Source organism: Choristoneura fumiferana, chromosome 17 (assembly GCF_025370935.1).
Source record: "Choristoneura fumiferana chromosome 17, NRCan_CFum_1, whole genome shotgun sequence".
In the NCBI taxonomy this organism is placed as follows: domain Eukaryota; kingdom Metazoa; phylum Arthropoda; class Insecta; order Lepidoptera; family Tortricidae; genus Choristoneura; species Choristoneura fumiferana.
Genome location: NC_133488.1, coordinates 8674346 through 8698516, shown reverse-complemented (window position 1 = coordinate 8698516; position 24171 = coordinate 8674346). Strand labels below are relative to the sequence as shown.

At 36.5% G+C, this 24171-nt stretch overlaps 3 protein-coding genes and 2 long non-coding RNA genes across 7 annotated transcripts; 2 read left to right on the top strand and 3 right to left on the bottom strand.

Moving 5' to 3' along the window:
• Window positions 1-10: 10 nt before the first annotated feature.
• On the bottom strand, window positions 11-11516 carry LOC141437369 (uncharacterized). Its single transcript, XR_012452386.1, has 4 exons — window positions 11240-11516; window positions 7924-7988; window positions 4018-4203; window positions 11-629 (listed from the first exon to the last, which is right to left on the bottom strand). It is a non-coding gene; the product is annotated as an uncharacterized lncRNA (long non-coding RNA).
• A 1592-nt stretch (window positions 11517-13108) lies between these two features.
• LOC141437367 (uncharacterized) lies at window positions 13109-16422 on the top strand. 3 transcript variants are annotated; one of them, XR_012452383.1, is made up of 4 exons: window positions 13109-13542; window positions 13643-14211; window positions 14688-15438; window positions 16333-16422. It is a non-coding gene; the product is annotated as an uncharacterized lncRNA (long non-coding RNA). The 3 variants fall into 3 exon arrangements; XR_012452382.1 differs by lacking the exon at window positions 16333-16422 and having other exon boundaries at window positions 13114-13542; window positions 14688-14848; window positions 15251-15713; XR_012452381.1 differs by lacking the exon at window positions 16333-16422 and having other exon boundaries at window positions 13117-13542; window positions 14688-15713.
• A 545-nt stretch (window positions 16423-16967) lies between these two features.
• Window positions 16968-18170, bottom strand: LOC141437362 (uncharacterized). Its single transcript, XM_074100670.1, has one exon. It carries the CDS (start codon window positions 18058-18060, stop codon window positions 16972-16974), a length of 1089 nt encoding a protein of 362 aa, XP_073956771.1. The 5' UTR covers window positions 18061-18170; the 3' UTR covers window positions 16968-16971.
• Window positions 18171-18301: 131 nt separating this feature from the next.
• Window positions 18302-20317, top strand: dbe (KRR1 small subunit processome component homolog dbe). The gene has a single exon (XM_074100671.1). The coding sequence runs from the start codon at window positions 18464-18466 to the stop codon at window positions 19487-19489; it is 1026 nt and encodes a 341-aa protein (XP_073956772.1). The 5' UTR covers window positions 18302-18463; the 3' UTR covers window positions 19490-20317.
• A 783-nt stretch (window positions 20318-21100) lies between these two features.
• Window positions 21101-24168, bottom strand: SerRS-m (Seryl-tRNA synthetase, mitochondrial). Its single transcript, XM_074100667.1, has 4 exons — window positions 23389-24168; window positions 22977-23164; window positions 22515-22682; window positions 21101-21423 (listed from the first exon to the last, which is right to left on the bottom strand). The coding sequence occupies exons 1-4, from the start codon at window positions 23980-23982 to the stop codon at window positions 21108-21110; spliced, it is 1266 nt and encodes a 421-aa protein (XP_073956768.1). The 5' UTR covers window positions 23983-24168; the 3' UTR covers window positions 21101-21107.
• Window positions 24169-24171: the final 3 nt, after the last annotated feature.

The following is a 24171-nucleotide window of genomic DNA, read 5'->3' as shown; positions in this document are numbered from 1 at the left end:
TGTTAAACAATCCCGTATCCGGGTCATCCTTTCAACATATTCTTCTGGTAACTCGAAACCGTGCTTCGCCTTTAAGCCTTCCAAACAAATCTTCGAAGTAGCCTCGATCAGAGATCCACATTTACGCACGGCGGTCGAGGGAGACACGTTAATGATTAACTCAGAAAAACTCATGAAATTACCCCAAAACTCTGTTTGTTTCTTCCAGTAATAGCCATTGAAAGACTTATCCAGGTCGCTCTTGCAGTAAGGCAATTGAGTTAAATATAGCTGTAAATGATCTATAAACTTAGAATTGCAAATTTCAAGAAGAAGCACTTTCATAGATTCTTCAAACGATGTCTTCGATAAGTTTGTTATTATTTGTAAAACCAGTGCAAACACGTCCTGTTTTTCCTTTTCAACTGGTGTTTCCAATAGAAGCGTAAAGGATTTTTTTTGTTGGCTTATCCTCTCTATTATGTCTACGCTATTAGACTGAGACATCTGTTCCAACATTCGAAAACCCATCGGTCTCTCTTTATTGGTTTTTTTTTTACTATCGCGACGTGCATCTTTTTGAGAAGTTTGATGACCATGGATTGCTGACGGAGGAACATATGCACCTAATAACCCAGGTCCAGGATTAGCTGAAATAAATTTAAATATACTTAAATATTTTTTTTAAATACAAATTCAATTCAAATTCAAAATGTCTTAAATATGTTTTTTTTTTGCAGTTGCAGGCCCGCGAAGTCGATGTTCCCAAGACTTAATAGTTACTAGACCTGTGCCTCTAGTGTGGCGTTTTCACATTGCAAAACATTCGTTTACTATTCGAAGACGTAAATCGAGCGTTCAATCACGTTCGATCGTCGATCGATACGTAGCCGCCAAATGTCCACGGTGCGGCGTCGTCGCGTTTCACCCGTTTTCGTTACGGTACGCGGACGAAAAAGTTGTTGAACAAACTTTCCGCTAGAGGCGCTGTCCGTGTTTCCATACAAATTGAGATTATAACACGAACGCGATCGAGACATATTTTGTAAACGGGAAAATACACTAAGCATACAGTACCACTACCATGAGTTTACAGTGACCGTACTCGATAGCGACGGCGTAAATTATTTGTATGGTGAACAAATAATTTACGCCGTCGCTATCGAGTACGGTCACTGTAAACTCATGGTAGTGAGTGGTACAGAAAGATTTATTTCAGAATCATAAACTATAATTTTGACATTGCGAGACTACGGGCCCGGGCCCACTGCCGTCTTTCGAGCGACGTCGTCTAGTAAATGCCCGCGTAACGCCGACGCGCCGTCAATAGCGTTTGTCGAACGTGCGTCTTGTCAGCGCTCGCACAACGTCACTGCGACGGACAGAGCGCAACACAATCCACCGCATTTCAACAGCCTCAGTCAGTTGAAACATTAGCGCCAAAGAGAATACAGAATAAGTACACGTAATTTCCTTTTATTGAAAAGACTATTAACAAAAGTGTTTCTTCGTCAGAAACCATTTTCACACATAGTAAGCAGTAGGTACAGAAAACACATGTATACCTATAGACATTTTTAAGGTAAGCAATAGGCCTTCGGAGAGTAAGGAAGCAGGCTAGAGCTACTGCGCTACTTAGCTGGCAGTAGATTAGATTTCAACACAACGCCGTATTGTTAAAAAATAAGTGTTACTGTTTTGAATTCTGCGAACACCAGCAAGCATTTACTACATAGTTGCTTGCACGCGTGGGCATACATAGCTGTTATAATGATAACAAGTTGTTGTATTTATAATACGTAACGATCGATTACAGGGAACTGGCCTTGTACTCGTACTACAAAGTACAAAATTCTGGCTTGATTGCTGGCGCTTACATTATACGAGAGTGACAGGGACGGTACAATACGAACTTCGTTTTTCGAATTTTGTTGTAGCCCCCCTGGTCCTATTCTACGAAGTTCAAAATTAGAACTTCGTAGTTTGCCGTCCCGCTGACGCTTACCTTTACACCGACTATTAGGTATGTATTATTTAATACGAGTAAGAGAGACGGTACGATACGAACTTCGAATTTCGTAGTAAGTGCCTCGCTGAAGTAGTAGGTACCTAAGTGGATAGCAAAGATGTTTGTGGAAAATCACTTCAACCTATGGTAGGTATTTCGTTGTGTGGGACTAATGAGGGCTATCGTTTTTTGTCTCACTAGATGGCGCACTGTTGCGTGAGGTTTTTAAGTATGGCTTTCAAAGTCTGTTATTACGGGCGTGAAAACAAAGTTTAGATTAAAATCATATTTAATACACCTTAAAACCGTACCATAAAAATATCGAGCATGCCACAATGTTGCATAGTCCCAGTTTTGTTCGGAAAAAAGGGAGGACAAAGGTTTCCGAAAGACAAAACTGTCTCAGAACACAGACATTCATTGCCCCGGAACGCATATTTGCCATAATAAATTTCCGATATTGCAAAATATTCACAAAATTATTCTAAATATTTATTTATATGCCCGCGTAGCTCACCCAAAAACTATGAGATTTGACATTTCGGAGACGTCACGCTACACTAGCGCCTCTAGTGGCGAATTCATGCGCGATAGCCCTCATTAACTAATTGTATGTGTAGACAGAACTCCAAACAGTAACTTAACCGGTGGTAGTTTTAGATGGTAGTTGATAGGCTATAGTCTAAATTGTAGATATTTTGACTTAGACTTCGACTATATGTTCCAAGAAGCCCAGGCACCGCGAAGCTTTGCGAAAGCACAATAAAAGTAATGTACTATTCTCGTATTATAAACTAGTGTTTACACGTGGCTTCGCACACGTAAATCATTAGATCTAGCAGCTGGATTGAAATTTCGGGATTTTTAAAAATTCCCTTGGGAATTCCCGAAAATTAAATCGTGGTTTTCATTGACGTTACATTAAAAACAATCATGTCAAATTTCAGGACTCTAAGCCCAGCGGTTGTTGTTTCGCGATTTAGTCCGTATCCCGAGGGAATATTGGAATAAAAAGCAGCCTATGTTTTATTCCAGATGTCCATATTTCATCCAAATCCGTTCAGCCGTTTCAGCGTGAAGGAGTAACAAACATACTCACTCACTCACAAACTTTCGCATTTATAATATTAGTAGGATTAAGTACTTGTATTGTGGCGAAAGGCTCCGCTAAAGGTAGTGCCACCAGTAGGTACCTACCCCTAGTGTAAGTTTTCGGTTACAAAATACGTCTCGATCGCGTTCGCGTTAAAATCTCAATTTATATGGAAACACGAACAGCGCCTCTAGCGGAACGTTTGCCATGTTTGTGTTTCCATACAAATTGAGATTATACGCGAACGCGATCGAGACGTATTTTGTAACCGAAAACTTACACTAAGGGCACAGAGTTAAGGTCACGCACACGAGAACAAATCGTGTAATGACAACAGGATTTTGACATTTACTCGTTCATTTCGTTCATTCTCCTTTTGTGCAATCAGTTATTTTCAAAGGTTATTTTTAACCCGCGACGCAAAAAGAGGGGTGTTTAACACCCCTCAACTTATAGTTTGATCGCTAGTGTGTCTGTCTGTGGCACCATAGCTCTTAAGCAGGTGGACCGATTTGAGTGCGGTTTTTTACCTGAAATCAGGTTTTCTAGCGATGGCTCTTAGACATGGTTCACCAAAATCGGTTTAGCCGTTTTTGAGATATTGAACTGAAGTGACAAAGTCGGGGGTTTTCCAACTTTTTTATGGTTATTATTGTAGCTGTGTGTGTACCTAATTAAATCATTCACTTCAACTCTCCTGGTCGTGGCATTTTCTACGGGCTTTTTACCTATAGGTACCTACTGGCCGTACTCAAAATACTTACGAGATAGGCACTGTGGTTTTGCAGAGTTTAACCTTATATTAAATGAAAAGGAATATCTATCAGTCAGGTTTTGACTTTTAGGTACCTGTGTTTTAGGGCGCCGGCAAGTAACTACCAATTTATTTTTTTCCAAGAGGGTTCCGTTCCCAAAAAAGTGCCACTGAAATACATACATGTGTGGCGCTGGTGATGCTGGGATCCCCTGCTCCGCGGCGGCTGGCTGGCGGCGCGGGGGCCGGCGAAGCTCCTGTTGTACCCCGAGTCCCCGGGGCCTCCCAAGCCCCCAGGGTGCCGGCCCGACCCCCGTCCGCGGCCCCTACTCCCTTTTGCTCTCCGCCCCGTTCCGCCAGACGATGGGCCTACATTACAATAATACAAGGTGTTATAATGAATTTAATTATACAAATGGAAACCTTAGACACCTCAACAGCCTTTTTAGGGGGTCAATACTTATTGACTCCCATAACGTTAAACTTTCGATTTGGTTCATCGTTGTTTGTCATAATCGTTGCTCGTCATATTATCTTTGGTCATAATCATAATTTCAATAGTCATAATTTTCTTTCGCCCCCTTTCATTAGTCATACATAACTATTAGTCATGGCATAAAATGTGGTGATTGTATCAAATCAAAAGGTAGAATTCTAACCTAATTAACCGAACCTACTTTACTGGCAACTGTTTTTTTTTTTTGTAAGGATCGCAGACTCGCAGTCCCAACCTGACATAACCTGCTTTTTTGTCAGCTGGTCTTTTTTAAAAGGAGTCACAGTTTTAACTTTCTAATGTTTTAATGTATAACATGTATTATTTCTGAATTTTTAAATTATTCCTTTAAAACATTAAAAAATAAAACGATATGAATAAAAATAATGGTAAATATAATAATATGACTTACAATATTTATGAAAAATAAACGGTATGCCTTTTGATATTATGCTGATCAATTTTATGACTTTTGTCCTGTATGGCATGTAACATTATTCTACTTAATCATTATATTTATTTCGCGTTCTACCTAACAACGATTATGACTATTGATTATTATGACCAAAAATAATAGGTAATGGGTATAAGTTCTGACCATCGAAAATCGAAACAGTAAAATTATGGGTGTCGAAGGGATCCCCTTTTTAGGGTTCCGTACCCAAAGAGTAAAAACGGGACCCTATTAATAAGCCTCCGCTGTCGTCTGTCTGTCCGTCTGTCACTGTGCTATATCTCATGATGAGTCACGGCCCCTGATATCTAGACAGTTGAAATTTTCTCAGATTATGTATTTCGGTTGCCGCTATAACAACAAATAAACAGAATAAAATAAATATTAAGGGGGCTCCCAAACAACAAACGTGATTTTATTGCCGTTTTTTTCTCGATATTCGTAACGGCAACAGGTAGACACTTGACACTTAGTCCCAAATTAAGCAAAACTTGTATACTATATGGATACTAGGAAACGGATAAACAAACATATAGACAAATATATACATACCTAAATACATATATTATTAAACATCCAAGACCCGAGAGCAAACATTCGTATTAGGTATCATCATCATCATCATCATCCCAGCCTACAAAAATATCTGACACGACACGTCCTACCGCCCCTCTAGAAATAGAGTCGTATCAGATATATTTATAGTAGATTGTACAACAAGAGCATAAAACGGGCCATTTTACCCAAGACGTTTATATGTATAGCCACCCGAACCGGTACGGTAAATCGTCGATGGGAAAATGGGTTTGATGCTCGAATTTTACACTGCTTTTCACTTACCTACATTGCGAGGAAATAAAATGGCAACATTGGAAACAGTTATTCACTTTCCATGTACCTTTTATTTTTTATGCATTGCTATATAATTATAAATTTTTAGTTTTATTGATTTCATTGATTTTGTTTTATATAAAATAAAAATTACTAAAAAAAATATGTGTTTTTTTTTAATTGTGCCTGTTGTCATCTGATTACCTTGGTCTTAGACGAAGATTTTACTTCATGCACTAGAGCATAAAAAGTAAATTTATGTCGCCTAGATCCAGCATAAACACTAACTTTACGAGCATGAGAAGTGAAAAATAAATTTCATTTTTTTACAATTTATACATGACTTTTTCATAATTTATTGAATCGCAGGCGTTACTTTGCGGAGGTTCATATAATTGAACTAAAAGAATTTCTTTGCTCACCCGCGACTTCACGATAGCTAAGTTTATGCAAAATATGCGTGTTCATGCAGTTCTTCCACCACCACACTACACTGACACGTTTCGAACTCAACCAGAGTCATCTTCAGAGCAACACAACCGTACACCATGCTACCAGATGTTAGAAATCGGTTGTGTTGTTAAACATCTGGTAGCATGGTGTACGGTTGTGTTGCTCTGAAGATGAGCTAAAGATAATTAAGTAAATACTTTTGTGATGTCAAATCTTAAAATCGGTGAAGTGCGAATCGAACTCGTACATGAAGGGTTCCGTTCCGTACCTCCGTACAGTGTTTTAAAAAGAGTTCAGTAAAAAGTTTTGTTAAAAATTCTAATAAGTACAAGCGTTTATATGACTGTACTTTTTGCTAAAATCGTGAACTTATATATACGAGTAGGTAGGCAAACATTCCAAGAACATAGGGTCACTCGCGTTGCCTCTAGCAACTACCAGCTGTCACCTTGGCCGCCTAACAACGCCTATAAACACGTAAAAAGAAAAAACTGAAAAAAAAACCGTTTCTTGTATGACGCCTTTCATTTTCAACTTTATTTTAATAGGTAGGTATTTGTTGTTATAGCGGCAATAGTAAATAATAAATAATCTGTGAAAATTTCAAGTGTCTAACTCAGATGTTTTCAACCGGTGTGCCGCGTATATTTTCAGGTGTGCCGCGATTGCCGCGAAGTGTATGCTGCATTGAAATCATGAATAACTACGAGTATTTTAATGAGAAAATAATACGAAAACAACTCATGCGTGGTGGCGAGTGCGATTCGTAACCTAAAGACGTCAAAGAGACCCTATTAATAAGCCTCTGCTGCCCGTTATGTTCTGAACCTAAACTATCCAAGTAGCTTCTGCTCCGAACCGTCTTGCTCGCTCGCTCGCTCGCTCGCACAAATCAACTTGACGTAAAACTTAGCAATATCAAAATTGCCCTAATGTTATTTGACAATTTGTTATTTGCCTAGGCCAATCATTTGCTACATAATTATTTGCCACAGAAAAGTGTGATGAAAAATGCAAAGTAAAGTTATGCCAACGATTAAGTAGTTTGCCAAATTACCTAAACTTCGGCGAAAGATTGGTTGCTAAGTGAAATTTGGCGAAACATATTTCGCCGAAAAGGCAGTACACCTAGTAAATGATATAGGTAGACAGTGCCACGAGAGTTGAAGTAAATGATTACGCACACAGCTACAAAAAACATTAAATTTAAAAAATCTAAATTAAAAGTAGGTAAGTACTTATTATATATAACCCATATTTAGAATGGGCTACTTAATTATTATCTTTCATTTGATACCCATACTGTTACAATACAAAATTTAAATTTTTCCTCCGCCATATTTTTTTTCGCAGACGCCATATTAAAAAATTATATTTTATACCCTACATCGCTCCGAGTTATGGCGTTATCCAACGATACCTCAACCTCATATGATAAAATCCGTCCAGCCTTAGCTTAGGCTGCAGCGAGATTGCAAGACATATTATAGGTACGAGTACCACCATACATACATACATACGCTCGAAAAACATAACCCTCCTTCGGGCAGTCGGGTAAAAAGAACTGATTGCACCAAGATTGCATAAAAGGAGAATGAATGAAATGAATGAATAAATGTCAAAATCCTGCTGTCATTACACGACATGTAGTTTTTTTTTTCTTTTATTGGACCTTGGGCTTGAAATGTAGTTGTGTGTGTATGATCAAATCATTCACTTCCAGTCTCGTGGCACTATCTTGTTCGACTATATCTAAATAGGTGTAGGTATCTACCTATATACCAACATTGTGCTTTGTACCCTCTCGTATTAATCTGATTAATCGTAAAAACATAGGTTTGTGGTAAAAACTTACCTGGCCCTCCAAAATCACTCATTATTAGCTATGCAGTGCAAACCTACTGGAGATAGTGTAGGTACCTGTAATTTAAAGAAAAGTCTTCTCATATTATTTTGCCTCCCCCAAGAAATGCACTAAAGCTTGTACAGTCGAGTTCATAAACGTTAGCAAAAATTTGAGCGCGTTCAGAATTCAGTGCCCTTAGTGTAAGTTTTCGGTTACAAAATACTTCTCGATCGCGTTCGCGTTTAAGTCTCACTTTGTATGCAAACACGAACAGCGCCTCTTGCGGAACGTTTGCGATGTTCGTGTTTCCATGCAAATTGAGATGCGAACGCGATCGAGACGTATTTTGTATCCGAAAACTTACATATTTTTGCTCACAAGTTTATGAACTCGACCGCACTACGATTCCCGTGTTTGCAGAGGTACAGAACAGAGTACATACTATTATTCTGTGATACCTACAGAGCTCATAGTTAAAAATATACAAGCTTTTTTGCTGATTGTTTTTAGGGTTTTACGATTCAGTGATCTGATTGCGAAATTTTCAACTTTAAAGTGCTAAAATCTCTATATAATAAATTGATGATAGTAGTAAAATATTATGAAATTTACAAGGAACTAGTTTAAGAGTAAATAGCAGCCTAAGGTATAAAATATACCTAAACTTGGAAGATTCCGTACCCAACTAGTACACAATACGAAATCCTTAGAAAAATATATAAATGGCTACGGAACCCTATCTTGGACGGGTCCGACATGCTCTTGGCCAGCTGATCGCGATTGACCCCCCCCCCCGGTTGTTAAGTGCAAATGAGGCCTAGGGCGTCCAGTCTCGGATGTAATTTTGAGTCTCGGGACTGAGACGAGACTTTATCTTCAGTCCCGGGAGTCTCGAAATTTCGAGACTTTCGAGACTTAACGACAAATCGTTTTGGGTGGTCCGAATTTGAAGTCATAGTCGTCGTAGTTGCAGATAAAGAAGTAGTGGGAGAAGAGCAGGCGACTTGAAATATTACGAAAATAAAAATTAAAAAAAAAAGTTTTTTTTAGTTAATTATCAGTTTCGTTTAATTACACTTTTCGATCCATAAACATAAATCTATCATATGAACATGTTTCTGAAAAACTTTAGTAAAATTTTTCAAAAACTAGAAAACTTAGCATATGTCCTAAACCATGACATTTCCCTAGCAGTATGGCATTAACAACAATTGCTCCTTGTCTCCTCTTTACTAAGAGTTAAGATCGCATAATCTTCTTCTATCCGTTTTTATGGCTTAGTTAGTGACTGCAATGCAATGAATTCGCTTGTGGTGTAGGTAGGTACATAAAATATGTAGATGATGAAATACAATTTCTTCCATGCATCGTCTTAAATAATATCATGTAGTGAACAACATCATCATCACTCATCACAGTATAACCACAGTTTACCTAGCTAATTAAAGTATTTAACGTATAGTGGATTTTTTGAGGTACTTATGAAAGTTTATTTGATTTTACTTATCGTATAGACATTATACAAATTGTCTCTGTGGCCTTTAAAATTTTAATATCATAAGTTAAAGTTGTAATGTCCTTATTCGGAAGTTTTCAAAATGTAGGCAGTACCCGGGCCAAAAAAGAAGACTACTTAAAACAAAAGTCTCCTGAAGAAGAAAATGTTTTTTGAACCCACCATCGTAAATAACGGATTGTCTTTTGAAAATACTTACTTCCGAATAATTGACCGTAAACAATCACAAGTCCGGTCTTGTTGGACTGAACAAAATAAGTCTCGAAGTCTCGAAAATCACCGAGACTGGAACTTCAGAGTCTCGGGACCGAAAATGGTTCGAGACTCTCGGAAAACCGAGAGTCTCGATTCCCGGGATGGAAGCCCTAGGCCCAAGGTGTATCTCACTGGTTCAGTAACAGCCTATTCACTCTGCCTTGAAGAGCCCTAGATTGTATTTATCCGGAAATACAAACGACGGGAGCGAATTCCATTCCACAGCAGTTCGCATAATGAAAGATAAGCAAACCGCTTCATGTACTTACCTACTTTTCTAGGAAGTAATTACTACCTAGAAAAGTAGGTACATTGTAGCTATGTAGGCACTTGTATTGTACATAGGTAGGTACCTATTGTGTGAATATTTTCACACATACATACACATTGTGACCTATTATTGGTCAATTAGGTAAAAATTGTTTCGTTCGCCACCCGTCTATTCGAGCAAAACAAACAGCGACGGCATCACATTTATCCCTCAATCACATTTATCAATGGTGGGTGAAGAAAATATTGGACACTTATTCTTTTGTTGATAAAACAAAGAATGACAGATGAAAGTGCTTGAAAGTATCTAATTGCATTGCATTTAATAAACTATAATCGCTTACATACAATTAGTTAATTACCTAAAACAATCACTTCAAAGAACTCTGTGTAAATTCAAACACAATGAAAACTTGCCTACATTGTAGCGCTTATTTAATACCTATTACTTATACACACCAGTCACATGTGTCTACAATATTAATATTTGAAGAGGTCCCTCGACTTTCTTGGGATTGGGATTATCCACTCAGCAGTACCACTACCATGAGTTTACAGTGACCGAACTCTATAGCGACGGCGTAAATTATTTGTACCTAGAGGCGCAGTACCCTTAGTGTAAGTTTTCAGTTACAAAATACGTCTCGATCGCGTTCGCGTTAAAATCTCAATTTATATGGAAACACGAACAGCGCCTCCAGCGGAACGTTTGCGATGTTCGTGTTTCCATACAAATTGAGATTTTAACGCGAACGCGATCGAGACGTATTTTGTAACCGAAAACTTACACTAAGGGCACTGTACTATTCTCCATACAAATAATTTACGCCGTCGCTATCGAGTACGGTCACTGTAAACTCATGGTAGTGGTACAGATCCTATTATAACTTCCTGATAAAGGCAACCAAGGGAGAGTATACTCCTTCGGATAAAGAACAATACCAATCGATCCACATGCAATTTACGGAGAAATCAGTAGGTAAACAACTTATTGTTTATTGTAAAATCCTAGTGCTAGTAAAATCTTTTCAAGGATTTTGTAGTCGGTTCCATTTTTTGTTATTTTTTAATTTTTTTGGAGTCGGTTTTACTTTTTTGTTAAAAAAATTCTTTATTAAGTAACTGTTTACTACTTTAATTTTTTTAGTAACTAAAGAAAGACCGACACGGAAAGACGACAAAATGTCTCACAGGAAAGTCCGCGACAAAATAGGTAGGTACATAACATAAATCAAATCGCAGATAATTCTTAAATAGTAAATATAATTATCTATTTACACTTACCCCAAGACAAGACGAAGTTAAAATTACTGTTAACGATACGTGGTCTGCCTCCGGTGACCTGCCGAATTCTGTCGTTTCGTTTCATTACGTGTCTAGTCTAGATCTGTCTAGAAACTGGACGGCACGGCTGGCTCTTACACGTGGCTCGGCTCAGCTTGCTGGCCCGCCCCGCCCCCGCCTGGCTCGGTACAGCAGGGCTACTACGAAACTCGAAACTCGAAGTTCGTATCGTACCGTCCCTCTCGCTCTCGTATTAAATACTATAAGTGTCAGAGGGACCGCATGACACGATCTTCGAGTTTCGAGTTTCGTAGTTGTGCGCCATGTGGCAAAACATACAGGGTTCTATATTTTTTTTGTTTCGTAGTAGCCCTGTAGCTAGAGGCACTTTTTGAATTTCTTTTACAGCGTACCTAACCATTTTAACTATAACCCACTGTACAGCTTTGTCTCAGTGAGCCATATCTAAATTTGTAAAGGAAATAGCTGGTTTGCCTAACTTGCTTGTTGGTTTGCTTTGTTGTGTTGGAGCTTGCTGATTGGCTAGTTTATTATAGCTCGGTAACGAACGAGATTGTAAATTCCCCCTAAAGGTTAGTCGGTCTGACCATTTAAAAAAATGTTCTTGTCTCTGTTGAATGAACGTATTGTATTTTATACGCTTAGATAATGATTGATTTTTTTTTAGAAATTAACTGTCCAGTATATTAATAATAATAATAATTGTACTTTTAGACATTGTTTTTGAACAATAATAATAATATGTTTTGCTTTACACGTGCTTCACACGTTTAAGAAAACCATAGACAAGCTTGACCAGTAACAACAGATAACAACCGACTTCAAATATTAAACGGATAAATCAAGATCTAAAACTCAAGAACGGATCGGATGAAAAAACTTTCTTTCTTTCTTTATACTTTGTTTGTACTTTGTACTGCCACGTTTGATGTAAAATGCTTGTAGTGTGAAATTTTAGTACCATTTTCTAGTGCTTTTAAGAAGGCTTTAAGTCATACTCGTTGGTCTCGTTGATCGTCGAGAGGCCCCATATTCCTTACTCTATGCATATTCCTCTCGACAATCAGTAGACCGTACCATCATAAAACTTTTTCAAATACCACTGCGATTGGCGATATTTTCTTCTGATTGATTGAATAAATAAAAAAATATACTGAATTTAACTTAAAAAAATTAACCGAATGATGTATGGTATCATTTTCTTTGCATATCCCAGAGATCAAGTATTAAAAACATAACCCTCCTTTTTTTTTTTTTTTTTTTTTAATTCGTCCGTTCGGACAGGCTAAAGTCAGGGACCATATCGCCTCGTCATCAGTTAATACTTATAATTTATTTCAACTTCTATATATTATTTCCATGTCAATTTAATAAAATTTCTTCAATATTTTTCTTTCCCAACGTTGTCATATTCAATAAAACTTCTTCAGTATTTCTTTCAATGTTGTCATATCCAATTAAACTTCTTTAGTATTCTTTCTATATTGTCTTATCCAGTTAAACTTCTTCAGTGTTTGCTTTCTATGTTGTCACATCCAATAAAACTTCTTCAGTTATAGTCAAGTCCGGTGTATAAATATTCAATCCAGAAAATACAAGATAATTATTTAAAACTTCTATGTAACCTACATAGATGATCCTTTAAAAATCCCTGTAAGGAAATAGTCTGACAGCTCTGATTTGACGCCTGTCAGTTGATTTACCAATTACTTAAACTAACCTACACTCGATTACCTCTCATATTTCGTTTTCTAGAATTTTTTTACCGTACAACGGCAAAAACTACTAGACACTGGCAAAATTGTCCTCAGATGGACAGAGCCATATTTTTTTAAAGAAACAACAACAACCTACACTACACTGAAACGATAGAAAATTAGGAATATACAAAGAATGAAGCAATATTATAACTTTGTACATTAATGAGACAAATTATATTTCTTTTACTGTTGATACAATGAAGTTGTACAGTGGTTCATATGTAGAATGATTCTTTAACAGCTCTTGAACAGAGAGCGGGACCAGATGTGGTTCTCCGTAAATGCGGATTAATTCGTCCATCAGCACAAGGCGCTGAATGCCGAAAGACGAACAATGATAGACTATATGATCTATGGTTTGATCCTCATTTGACTGACACAATTCACAACGAGGATCACTTATAATTTTCATACGATGCAAATGATGGTTGAGGCGAAAATGACCTAACCTAAGACGACAGATTGTGCTGTAAAAGCTTATATTACGATAGATATTACCTTTACGTAACCAAGATACAGATTGTAAGTTTACATTTAAGGCAGCATACCAAGAACCCTTGTTTTCTACTTGCACAACATGATCCCATTGTTTTTTCCACTGAACATACATTCTTTGTTTCAGTATTGGAATAGCATCAGTATATGGGAGTAGGACATCAAAACTAACATCAATAGATGGAGGAGAGTTTGCAATTGACTGAGCCAAGAAATCTACATTTTCGTTACCAGATACGCCTATATGTGAAGGAGTCCACATGAATTCGATAACAAATTTGTTTTTTAAGTGAAGCTCAGACCAAAGATCTTTAATTAGGAAAATTAAATAATTTGTATTAGATTTTACTTTATTATTTTTTATAGCTTTTAATACACTCATACTATCACTGACAATTACCCATTTACATGCCTCTTTTTGCCTTGATATGTGCTTCAGTGCACAAAGAATAGCGAATGCCTCAGCTGTGAAAATACTAGCATGTTTGTCTATTTTGAAACCAAGACCCATTTTGTTTTCGGAGTTGTATATAGCTGAAGATACACTAGACTCATTCTTAGATCCATCTGTATAAATGAATTTAAAACCATTCCATGAAGCTAATTTCTCATATACTTGTTCCTTTCTGGAGAGACCATTATCAATCACAACATTTATAGGACTAAATTTACTTTCATAAGGCCCATCGAAACAAGGTAAGTGGTTATTGCTTTTATGTATACTAATTTGATTTAAAAAACTGCTAAATTCAGATAGGCCCTGCAAAACATAAAAAGATTTTTGGAAAGGCAATAGATTAATATTCAAGAGTTCTTTTAAAAGGTGGTTGTCATATTCAGCATGTAGTTTTACAATAAATCTTTCCTTCAAATATGCAAGTCTTATTGTTACTGGAGGGAGATTACACTCTACTTGTAATGAAACAATAGGAGTGGTTTTAAATGCTCCAGTCACAACGCGCATGCACTTATTTTGAATTTTTTCTAAACTCTCTATAATTTTATGGTCTGAAGCAAAACACATAAACCCATATTCAAAATGACTGCGAACTAAAGATTTATAAAGCATAAGTAATATTTTGGGGTCCCCCCATTTTGTACCACGCAATGACTTAAGGATATTAAAAGCTTTATTGGCTTTGACTTCTAAATGCTCAGCATATTTTTTCCAGGATAAATTGTGACAAAATATGACACCCAAAAACTTGGTATCTGTGACTATTGGCAGAGGTGTATTATTATACAATAAAGAGGGCAAAGTAGCTTTAGATTTTAGACCAAAAACGACAACTTTAGACTTAGATGGATTAACTGCGAGATTTAAATAAGAGAGGTAATTATGGAGTTTTGTTAATGCTAAGTTTAAGTTATTTATTATTGTGTTAGAATTATTTCCAGATAAATATACAACAAGGTCATCGGCAAATTGTAAATTTTTGATATTAGGACCCATTACCAAATTTAAGCGACGTATATACAGAATGAAGATCAGAGGGGATAAAATTCCACCCTGACAAACTCCTATGGAAGATAGTCGAGGACCAAACAATTCACCATCATACTTCACAAACACTTTTCTACAAGATAGAAATTTTTGAATCCACTGTACAACTTTAAGTGGAATACATATATTTAACAGTTCTGTACATAAAATATCAATATTTACATTGTTAAAAGCACCAGTAATATCAAAAAACACTGAAATAAGTTTGTTGTTATTTTTGATGCTTTTCAGTATATCTAAATGAAACAAAGATATGCTTTCACGTGCTGAACGACCTCTACGAAAACCATACTGATTGTTTGGAAGCAATCCATTATGTTCTACATAATATTCAAGACGCTGCTTAAGTAATTGTTCAAAGACTTTTCCTGCGCATGATGTCAATGTTATAGGACGATAAGAGTCTGGATTAAACCTAGGTTTGTCAGATTTTAATATAGGAATGATGCAATCAGTTGTCCATTCAGGTGGTATGTCGTTTTTTGTCCAAAGTGCATTGTAAATATTTAGTAAAATAATCAGACAACTCTCTGGCAGTTTCTTGAACATCATATATGGAATTCCATCTAAACCAAACGAAGTATCCCTGCGTGAATATATTGCAGATTTCAATTCTTCAAGGGTAAATAAGTTTATGATATAATCATTGTGCGGGCTGGAAGGGGATTCAAGAGACAAACTACTTACATTTTCCACACTATCAGGAGTATATTTTTGCAAGAAATCTAGAATCCATTCATGATTACTATTAGAGTGTCGAGGAACATAAGTTTTATTGAATTTGCGCATGAAGCGCCAAATTACTGACAATGGAGTAAACCGATTAAAAGAAGTGCAAAGATCAGCCCAAGAATTTTGTCTTTCTGTTTTAATAACAAGTTTTTTCTTAGCTTGGAGTTTCTTAAATTCTAGGTAATTTTCTAAAGTAAAATTTTGTTTAAAATTGATGTACGCCTGTTTGGAGTTTTGAACAGCTGTGGAACATTTATCATTCCACCATGGAAGATTAGATTTTTTCTTAGATTTTCTAACAGTACAAAAACGATTAGGACTATTTGTCATGGGACTGGGACCTTTATGATTCGGTATGGACTCTGTGACAGCACACATTAGGATATTCGTGAACAAATTGTAGGCCTCAAGAGGCGTGTAAGAGTCGAACTGAAAGTTATTTAACTTACACTCCACCTTCTCGGCATACATTTGCCAATTCACCATTTTAAAATTGGGGTGAGTGGGCAAATGTACTCCATTTACGTTATTATTTACAAAATTATTTACATTGTTATTTAGAACCAAATTGATTATTCCAGGTAGATGATAACTACCCAGAGGATCGTCGTGGACTGACCAAGTACAAAGAGGAGCCAACGATGGAGAAACTATGGCTAGATCCAACGCATTAGGACGCCAAGTCATAGAGCCCACAGTAGTGGGTGTACCATCATTTAAAAGTACCAGAAAATTATCATCAACAACATCTAACACAGTACGACCACGTGATGAAGTAGAACAACAACCCCAAGACGTGTGATGAGCATTAAAGTCTCCTGCGATTATCATGGGTTCGGGTATAGATTTAATGAAATTTTCAAATTTTGTTTTTTCAAAAACTGGGTTGCAATTTGTAGGGCTATAAAAGCTTACTATACTAATTTGTTTACTATTAACAGATATTTGTATACAAATATTTTGAAGAGAGTCATCAAAAAATGTGTTAATTTTGTTATATGCAATACTATTATGTATCAGAATACATACACCATTATGTTTGTTACCACAATCATTGCGCTCTATGTTAAACCCAGGGACCTTTAGCCTCAGATGAGGCTTTAACCAGGTTTCGCAAATGATCGCAATATCTATATATTCTTGATATAAAAAGTTTGTAAATTCGTGCCTATTGTGGAGTATACTCTGAGCGTTCCAATGTACGATTTTGAGGGCGTTCATTATGCTTTAGATTGAGCGTTCCCTCTTATCGTACCTTGGAACGCTGCACGTATTGTTTCTGTATTTATAGGCGATTCGTTTTTATTAGCTACTAGCTTTATGATCACTTGCGTGATCATATTTAAAAATGATTGAGATTTAAGCATATTCTCTAAGTAGGTTTCAGCTGTCCTAGCAGCTAGTTGGGGGAAAGACTTTTCATTAAATAGATCGGCATAGGCTGCAGTTCGGGATTTGATTTTGTTTTCTTCTATTTTGTTTTTTTTAATAGGACAAGACGCGGAAATTGCAATATGTTTACCCTTGCAGTTGGCGCAAACTGGATTTTGTTTGTCGGCGCCACAGGCCTTATAATTGTGATTTTCGGAACAGATAGAACAAACCTCATTATTTTTGCAAAATTTAGCAATATGTCCAAACTGTTGGCACTTTAAGCATTGCTTAACTGGAGGGACATATTGCGTCACCTCGTGTCTCCATGAGTCCAGGTACACGTACTCAGGCAGCTGGGTAGAGGCAAACGTTACTGCGACAGTCTGCGTGGGAATATACGCGACCTCGCCCCCATCTGCCCTCACCCTGCGCATGAATCGCCGCACCTGGATGACGTTTCGTGAGCTGCCGATCATTGCGAATATATTTTTATTCGATAAACCAACTGGGACAGATTTTACAACTCCAGTAACTTCTGTGTCTGCTGCGGGGATTGAGGCGTTAAGCCCCAATTCGTCTAGGAATTTATTGTGACCTAAAAACGTGTTGGCATTGTTTGACAAATCGAATGTTATAGCCACTTTATATTTATTCATAGGCCTCAGATGTAGCACTCCCGATATGGCGTATTTTCTTATGGCCTGGGACAAGTTTACTTTATCGCCATCCGAAAACGGCTTGTCGGCGCATTGGTGTGTGAGGAACACAACGAAGTCTCGCCTCTGTGAATTTTCTGGATATTTACGAGAATAATTTGTTACCTTGTACGGCCTGTACTTATCTGCATCGTTTTCATAATCGGAGTCCTCGGCGGAAGACCCTCTGTCTTCAGCACCTTCTTTTTTTTTTCGTTTTTTAGATTTCTCCCGTCCCATTATAGCTTATGTAATATTTACACACTTATCCGTAAGTATGTACAGATATTTACACCTAAAAATATACAATATATACAGAATTATTAATAATTATAAATATTTCTTTTAGAAATTCGCGCCTTTCCCTCTCAAAGGTTCCCGCCTTTTCACATAACCCTCCTTCGGGCAGTCGGGTAAAAAATTACTACTGTCACTGTCACTGTCAGGCACGGCACATGCATGCATGGTGTTTTTTTTACTCGTACTCGTACCGCACCAGAGCTATTCTTCTGTTCCTTTTCTTCGGATATTACTATTTTTTTACTGTGAGTGACGAGTTGTGAAGGTGCGCAAACTGTAAAGCGTTGAACTCATCCTGTAAAATAGCTTAAGAAAGCGTTTTAAAAAGATCTTTTAGGTCAAAATGCAAGAACCCGACAGCGACTTAGCAGACACGGGTCCTGTGGATAACGCGTGGGCAATGAAAATACCAAAATTCACACCAGAAGATAATCCTCATGGCCTGCTAGAAGAGAGTAAATTTGCAACCTTATTTCCCAAATATCGAGAACAGTATTTAAAGGAATGTTGGCCTCTCGTCCAGAAAGTGTTAAAAGAACATCATATTGTTGCCGAACTGGATCTTATAGAAGGCAGTATTATTGTAAAAACAACAAGGAAAACATGGGATCCTTACATCATCATTAAAGCTCGAGACCTAATGAAACTATTATCCAGGAGTGTCCCTTTTGAGCAAGCTGTTAGGGTGCTTGATGATGAAATTGGATGTGACATAATCAAAATAAATTCCTTTGTGCGCAAGAAGGAAACATTCTTAAAGAGACGACAGCGTCTCATAGGACCCAATGGAGTGACACTTAAATCTGTAGAACTACTGACTGAGTGTTATGTGCTCGTTCAGGGAAATACAGTTTCTGCTGTAGGCCCATACAAAGGTTTGGTCCAAGTGAGACGCATTGTAGAAGACACAATGAAAAATATACATCCAATGTATAATATTAAAAGCCTAATGATCAAAAGGGAGCTTATGAAGGATCCAAGATTGAAAAATGAAAGCTGGGACAGATTTCTGCCCTCATTCAAGAGTAAGAATGTGCCAAGAAAACAACCTAAAAAGAAGGTACAGAAGAAGCCTTACACTCCCTTCCCACCAGCCCAACCTGAAAGCAAGATTGACAAAGAGCTAGCTACAGGAGAGTACTTCCTTAAAGATGAACAAAAGAAAGCAAAGAGGCGACATGAAAGGGAGGAGAAACAAGAGCAAAATAAGAAAGCCCGAGCAGAGCAGAGACAAAAGGATTTCATTCCACCTGAAGAAAAGACAGTTGCAGCTTCGACTGCTGCTGAACCCACAGTGGATATTACAAAGTTTAAAGCCAAGATGAAGAAATTTTCAAAGCAACAAAAAGAATTGAAGAAAAAACAGTAAAAAAGCAAGAGGATCAATAATTAGACTAACCTGAGACCACATAGATCATCATAATTATAATGCCACACTGGCTTGAATAGCTCTATTACAGATGAAAAAAAAAATGCTTGTAAGGAAGATTTTTTGTTTCACCCACTACACCTAAATAAAATTATAAATAAAGACTAGTCAATACTCTAACTACAATCTGTGTTTTGTCACTTAAGGACTAACAATTAGCTGGGCCCTGGCATGCACTAAACATATGAAGATTAGTTTAATTGTGGAAAACAAGCTGGTGAGGAAATTAATAATTACCCAGTCTAGATAGCAGTTACTTTTCTACATTAATAATAATTAGACCCTGTTATCGGAGGTGCAATTTGGAAGCTTGACAGTCCTAGGGATAGGTAAAAAATATTTTAAATACTAACTAAATGTAGATAATTTTTCTTTAAGTTAAGAGATGCTGCATCACGACAGACATCTTCATAGCCATGTGACCCTACATTGGACCCTAGATAAGAACATCCATGTAACTCATATATTGTAATTAGATAAGGAGTTACAGTGAAATCCATTTAGATGTATAATTATTTACTTTTCATCATTGTTATCTTAATTATTGTTTACATGATAATGTTCTCTAATAACTACTAATGTTAATGAAGACTCCTATAATAATTGTTTACTTTTCCCATTATGGAGTTGATAGTATAAAAAGGAAATTGTAATGAATGAGGACAGTTCGTCCCTAGAAGCGAAGACAGACACACTAGCTCCAAATCGCTTGTGATCTGATCTTTAATTGTAAACGGCTCAACTCTAATAAATAGTTATCACATATCACGTCGACTTTGTCACTTCAGCAAAACCCAACCCAATGAACTCTGAAGACAAGGACGACTGTGTGCGAAGACTATTAGTGCAGCAATCACAAACCCAGTGACAGCGGCACAACATAACTTTTACCAAAATGACAGTAAGACTAATTAAACATGTTTATTTTGTAAAACAGGACTAATTACAAAATGAATATGTATTGTATTAACATTTTTAATTTTTATAAATAAAAAAAACACTAATTAAACCCATTATAGTATCTTAGCTCTATTATTTTTAGAAATCTCATAATTTTTTAATAATTTTTTATTAAAATTTTAATATATTTATAAGACATGAATAATAAATTCAGTAATAAACGGTAGGATATTACTAAATTTATTATGAATATTTAGTAATATATTACGTTACGAGATATATAAATGATTCAAAGTTACTTGAAATAAAGATAATTATTACTATTATTATATTTCTAAAAATGAATAAAGCTAAGATATATTGTGTTTGATAATAGTTATTTTTATGTATAAAAATTAAAAATATTGATACATACATATTTGTTTTGCAATTAGTATTGTTTTACAAAATAAACATGTTTAATTAAAGTCTTAGACTATCATATCATTATCATAAAGAAAAATTATTGACATGTAGTGAGTATTTTAAAATATCTTTTACCCATCCCTAAAACTGTCAAGCTACCAAATTGCACCTCCGATAACGGGATCTAATAATAATATACCTAACGCTATTTGTGTGTTACAAAAACTAGAAATAAAATAAACAATATTCTTGATTATTTCTTTAATTTAATTAACTTCAAATCTGGTACTGCAATATTCTTGGTAATAACCTTTTTGCCGTTAATGAATGGCTGCAGTATTTCAGGGATGAATATCTTTCCCTTTGGGTCTTGATGTGTTTCTAGCAGGGTTATCAACAGTCTGGGTATTGCACATGCTGTCCCATTTAATGTGTGCACATATTTGGTTGTATTATTTTCATTATATGTGATATTTAGCCGCCTGGATTGATAATCTGTGCAGTTACTGCAACTTGATATTTCCCCGTAGTTGTTGCGGCCCGGCATCCACGCCTCTATGTCATATTTTCTGAAAAATAATTTTTGAACATGAAACTACCGTGAGACTCACTCATATCAAATATATTGACCCGGATAACTCACGTCTTAAATCGAATTTAGCCCATTATGTATCGGGTTAATCCATAGCCCTTCCCCTTCGGAGCAACGCGACTCGGCGGCTGCTGCAACACGCGCACTGCACGCCGCCGCTCTGCTCGCACGACTACCCGACGAAACTGACACTCAACTCACACGGCACACAACTTCCCGCGTTTTAATCGTCATTTTCATTATAACTGTCAAGTGTAGGGTAGCACACAACACTAACATCGCTCTGCAAAGGTATGCTCACACTCACCGATGACGCAGCACGAGTATTTAACACCGTTTTCCAACTCGGAGGTACCCTATCCTGGTTAAAATTCGGATGACGACTAATCTGGCTTCACGCACTTTCCGCGGAATGAAAATTTTTCCTCTGATGAGCGGCGGCGCGCAGTGCACGTTATCGGCAACCGCCGAGTCGCGTTGCTCCGAAGAGGAAGGGCTACGGATTAGCCCGAAACATGTCACGCTAAACTCGATTTAAGGCGTGAGTTATCCGGGTCAATATTATTTCAAATATTTTTTATTTAAAATTTTAAAGAGTTGGAGGACAAACGTCACTGGATTGTAAAATAAACTGCTTGTGCCTAAAATACAGTATCCCAGAATACCACATTTTTGAAAATACTACATTACCTATTTTTTTACCACACAGGTAGAAAACCTTACCAGATTCTCCTTGCACCACATTACAAAATCGAAGATTACTCAAAGAAGTATTTTTTTTGGTGGAAGGTCATATTTTGGACATCTGGTATAATGAGATTGTAATTCTTTCTTCAATTAATTGTTTTACATAATAGGGAAAATTGATAATTACCGGCCACCTTATACTAAAATTAAACTCTAGTCTAGTCACATATATTAAACAGTTAATTTTTAGTAAAATTTGACAATTAGGTACTGGCCACCTTATACTAAAATGAATCCTGGTCACTTATAAATAGAATTCATTTTTAGTATAAGGTGGCCAGTAATTGATTTTGATTTATCCTATTTCCAATTCTATATTACCTGTAAGCAGGAGCTCCTAATTCGTGTGGAGGCATATCTAAGACCCTCATGTTGAAACCTAAGGGTAAAAACAATTTTTCCTGCATGCTTCTTAGGTATTCAAGCATTTCCTCAGACTGCTCTGATGTAGTTACAGTAAACATTTCCACTTTAGTGAACTGATGCACTCTGCAATAATGCATATAAAATCAAAATTAGCGAACAATATTTCCTAAATGATTGTAACCAGTATGCCAAAGCTTGTGTACATTATTGTGTAAAGTGTTCTCCAAAGATATTCTTACTCATGCTTTTCTCACCCTCTGGGTTGCCTATCAAAAATCTTCACTTCAGACCAGATCAGGTAAGGCCAGATAACTTGAAATTGCCCCAGTGTGGCATGTTGTTTTCACATTAACAGTGAAAGAAAGTAATACTAGGTACTCTATTCTTAATTGGCTGCTTGCAGCATACAATAATTACCTATATACTCCTCTCTCTTCAATAATGTTGGAAGTCTCAGCTCGGAAACACCTGCTCACTGCTGCCAGCTTCACTGGCAGATCTTTTACTGAATGGACTGAGTTCATCAATAGACCAGCTAGCGACATCTCAGCAGTGCCAGAGAGATATAGATCTGATCCATGGTGTATTGGGTCAAGAGAGTAAATCTGTAATTTAACAAGTTAACAATTTTATAGTTAAGGGGAGACACTAGTATTACCAGCTGATCTTAGCATGAAAAGTGATGAAAATTATCTTACAATTAGTTTCATGATGGAATACCTTCGAATTAAATTTTATTTCATATATTCCATCATGATAAAAGCTAAACTGTACATTATAGATGATGAATTGATGATAAATTATTAGACTTTGGTAATTATTAAATTACCTGGGTTCGGTCACTATTTATTGACATACCGCAACTCTCCAAGATATTCTTTGGCAAGATATCTGGTACAGAAATTAATTGAAAATTTTCTTTAATCAAGTGTGTAATTGCATACTTTATCAATGCTTCTTCTAATTCTGCAAGTTCTCCTAAGAAATAATAACTCTTATGACCACATGTCTGGCCCAATTTATCCGTCCTCATTAGATTCATAAGACGAGTTATTTCGCTAAATTCTAGAGGAGTATAAGTTCCGAAATCTTTTTTTTCGTTGAGTTGATGCACAAGACGTGGTTCATCTTTATATTCTCGGACTGAAGGGTGAGTCTTATTTGGCAATTTGCTCAATTCACTATAGAATTCTTGTTCTAATACTTCACGTGTACTGTCAGACACATCTTTTGCTTTAAGATTACTGTAAATATCAAGAACTCTGTCCAAGTTCCCTACACCTTTTCGTAAGCTAATGTTTTGCTTAACCTCCGATAAGTTTTTTACATCACAATAATATCCTATGTCAATATCCGGCTGACTCAAAGATGAAAATGATCTATATTTGGATTTACACAAAGTAATAAATTTACGTCTAATCATGTTTTTATATATATCAAATGGAAGGATGAAATTTATTTAAATGAAACTTGTAAGAATTCAAACTTCATTTATCATTAGTTATTAGTTTAGTTCCTTTATTCTAGTTATTCCTATACATTACAATACTCTTTGATTCTAGTTCATACACCACCTGTCAAAAGTCAAAAAAATACCACAGAGTGCAAAGCA

What these genes read in the sequence shown, in the direction of transcription:
- dbe (XM_074100671.1), top strand. Translation starts at nt 18,464, where the DNA reads ATGCAAGAACCCGACAGCGACTTAGCAGACACGGGTCCTGTGGATAAC.
- SerRS-m (XM_074100667.1), bottom strand. Translation starts at nt 23,982, where the DNA reads ATGATTAGACGTAAATTTATTACTTTGTGTAAATCCAAATATAGATCA. An exon ending in TAAATAGTGACCGAACCCAG is followed by an intron (nt 23,165 to 23,388) that starts GTAATTTAATAA and finishes GTTAAATTACAG; the next exon opens with ATTTACTCTCTTGACCCAAT. An exon ending in TTAGGAGCTCCTGCTTACAG is followed by an intron (nt 21,424 to 22,514) that starts GTAATATAGAAT and finishes ATTATTTTTCAG; the next exon opens with AAAATATGACATAGAGGCGT.
- LOC141437362 (XM_074100670.1), bottom strand. Translation starts at nt 18,060, where the DNA reads ATGGGACGGGAGAAATCTAAAAAACGAAAAAAAAAAGAAGGTGCTGAA.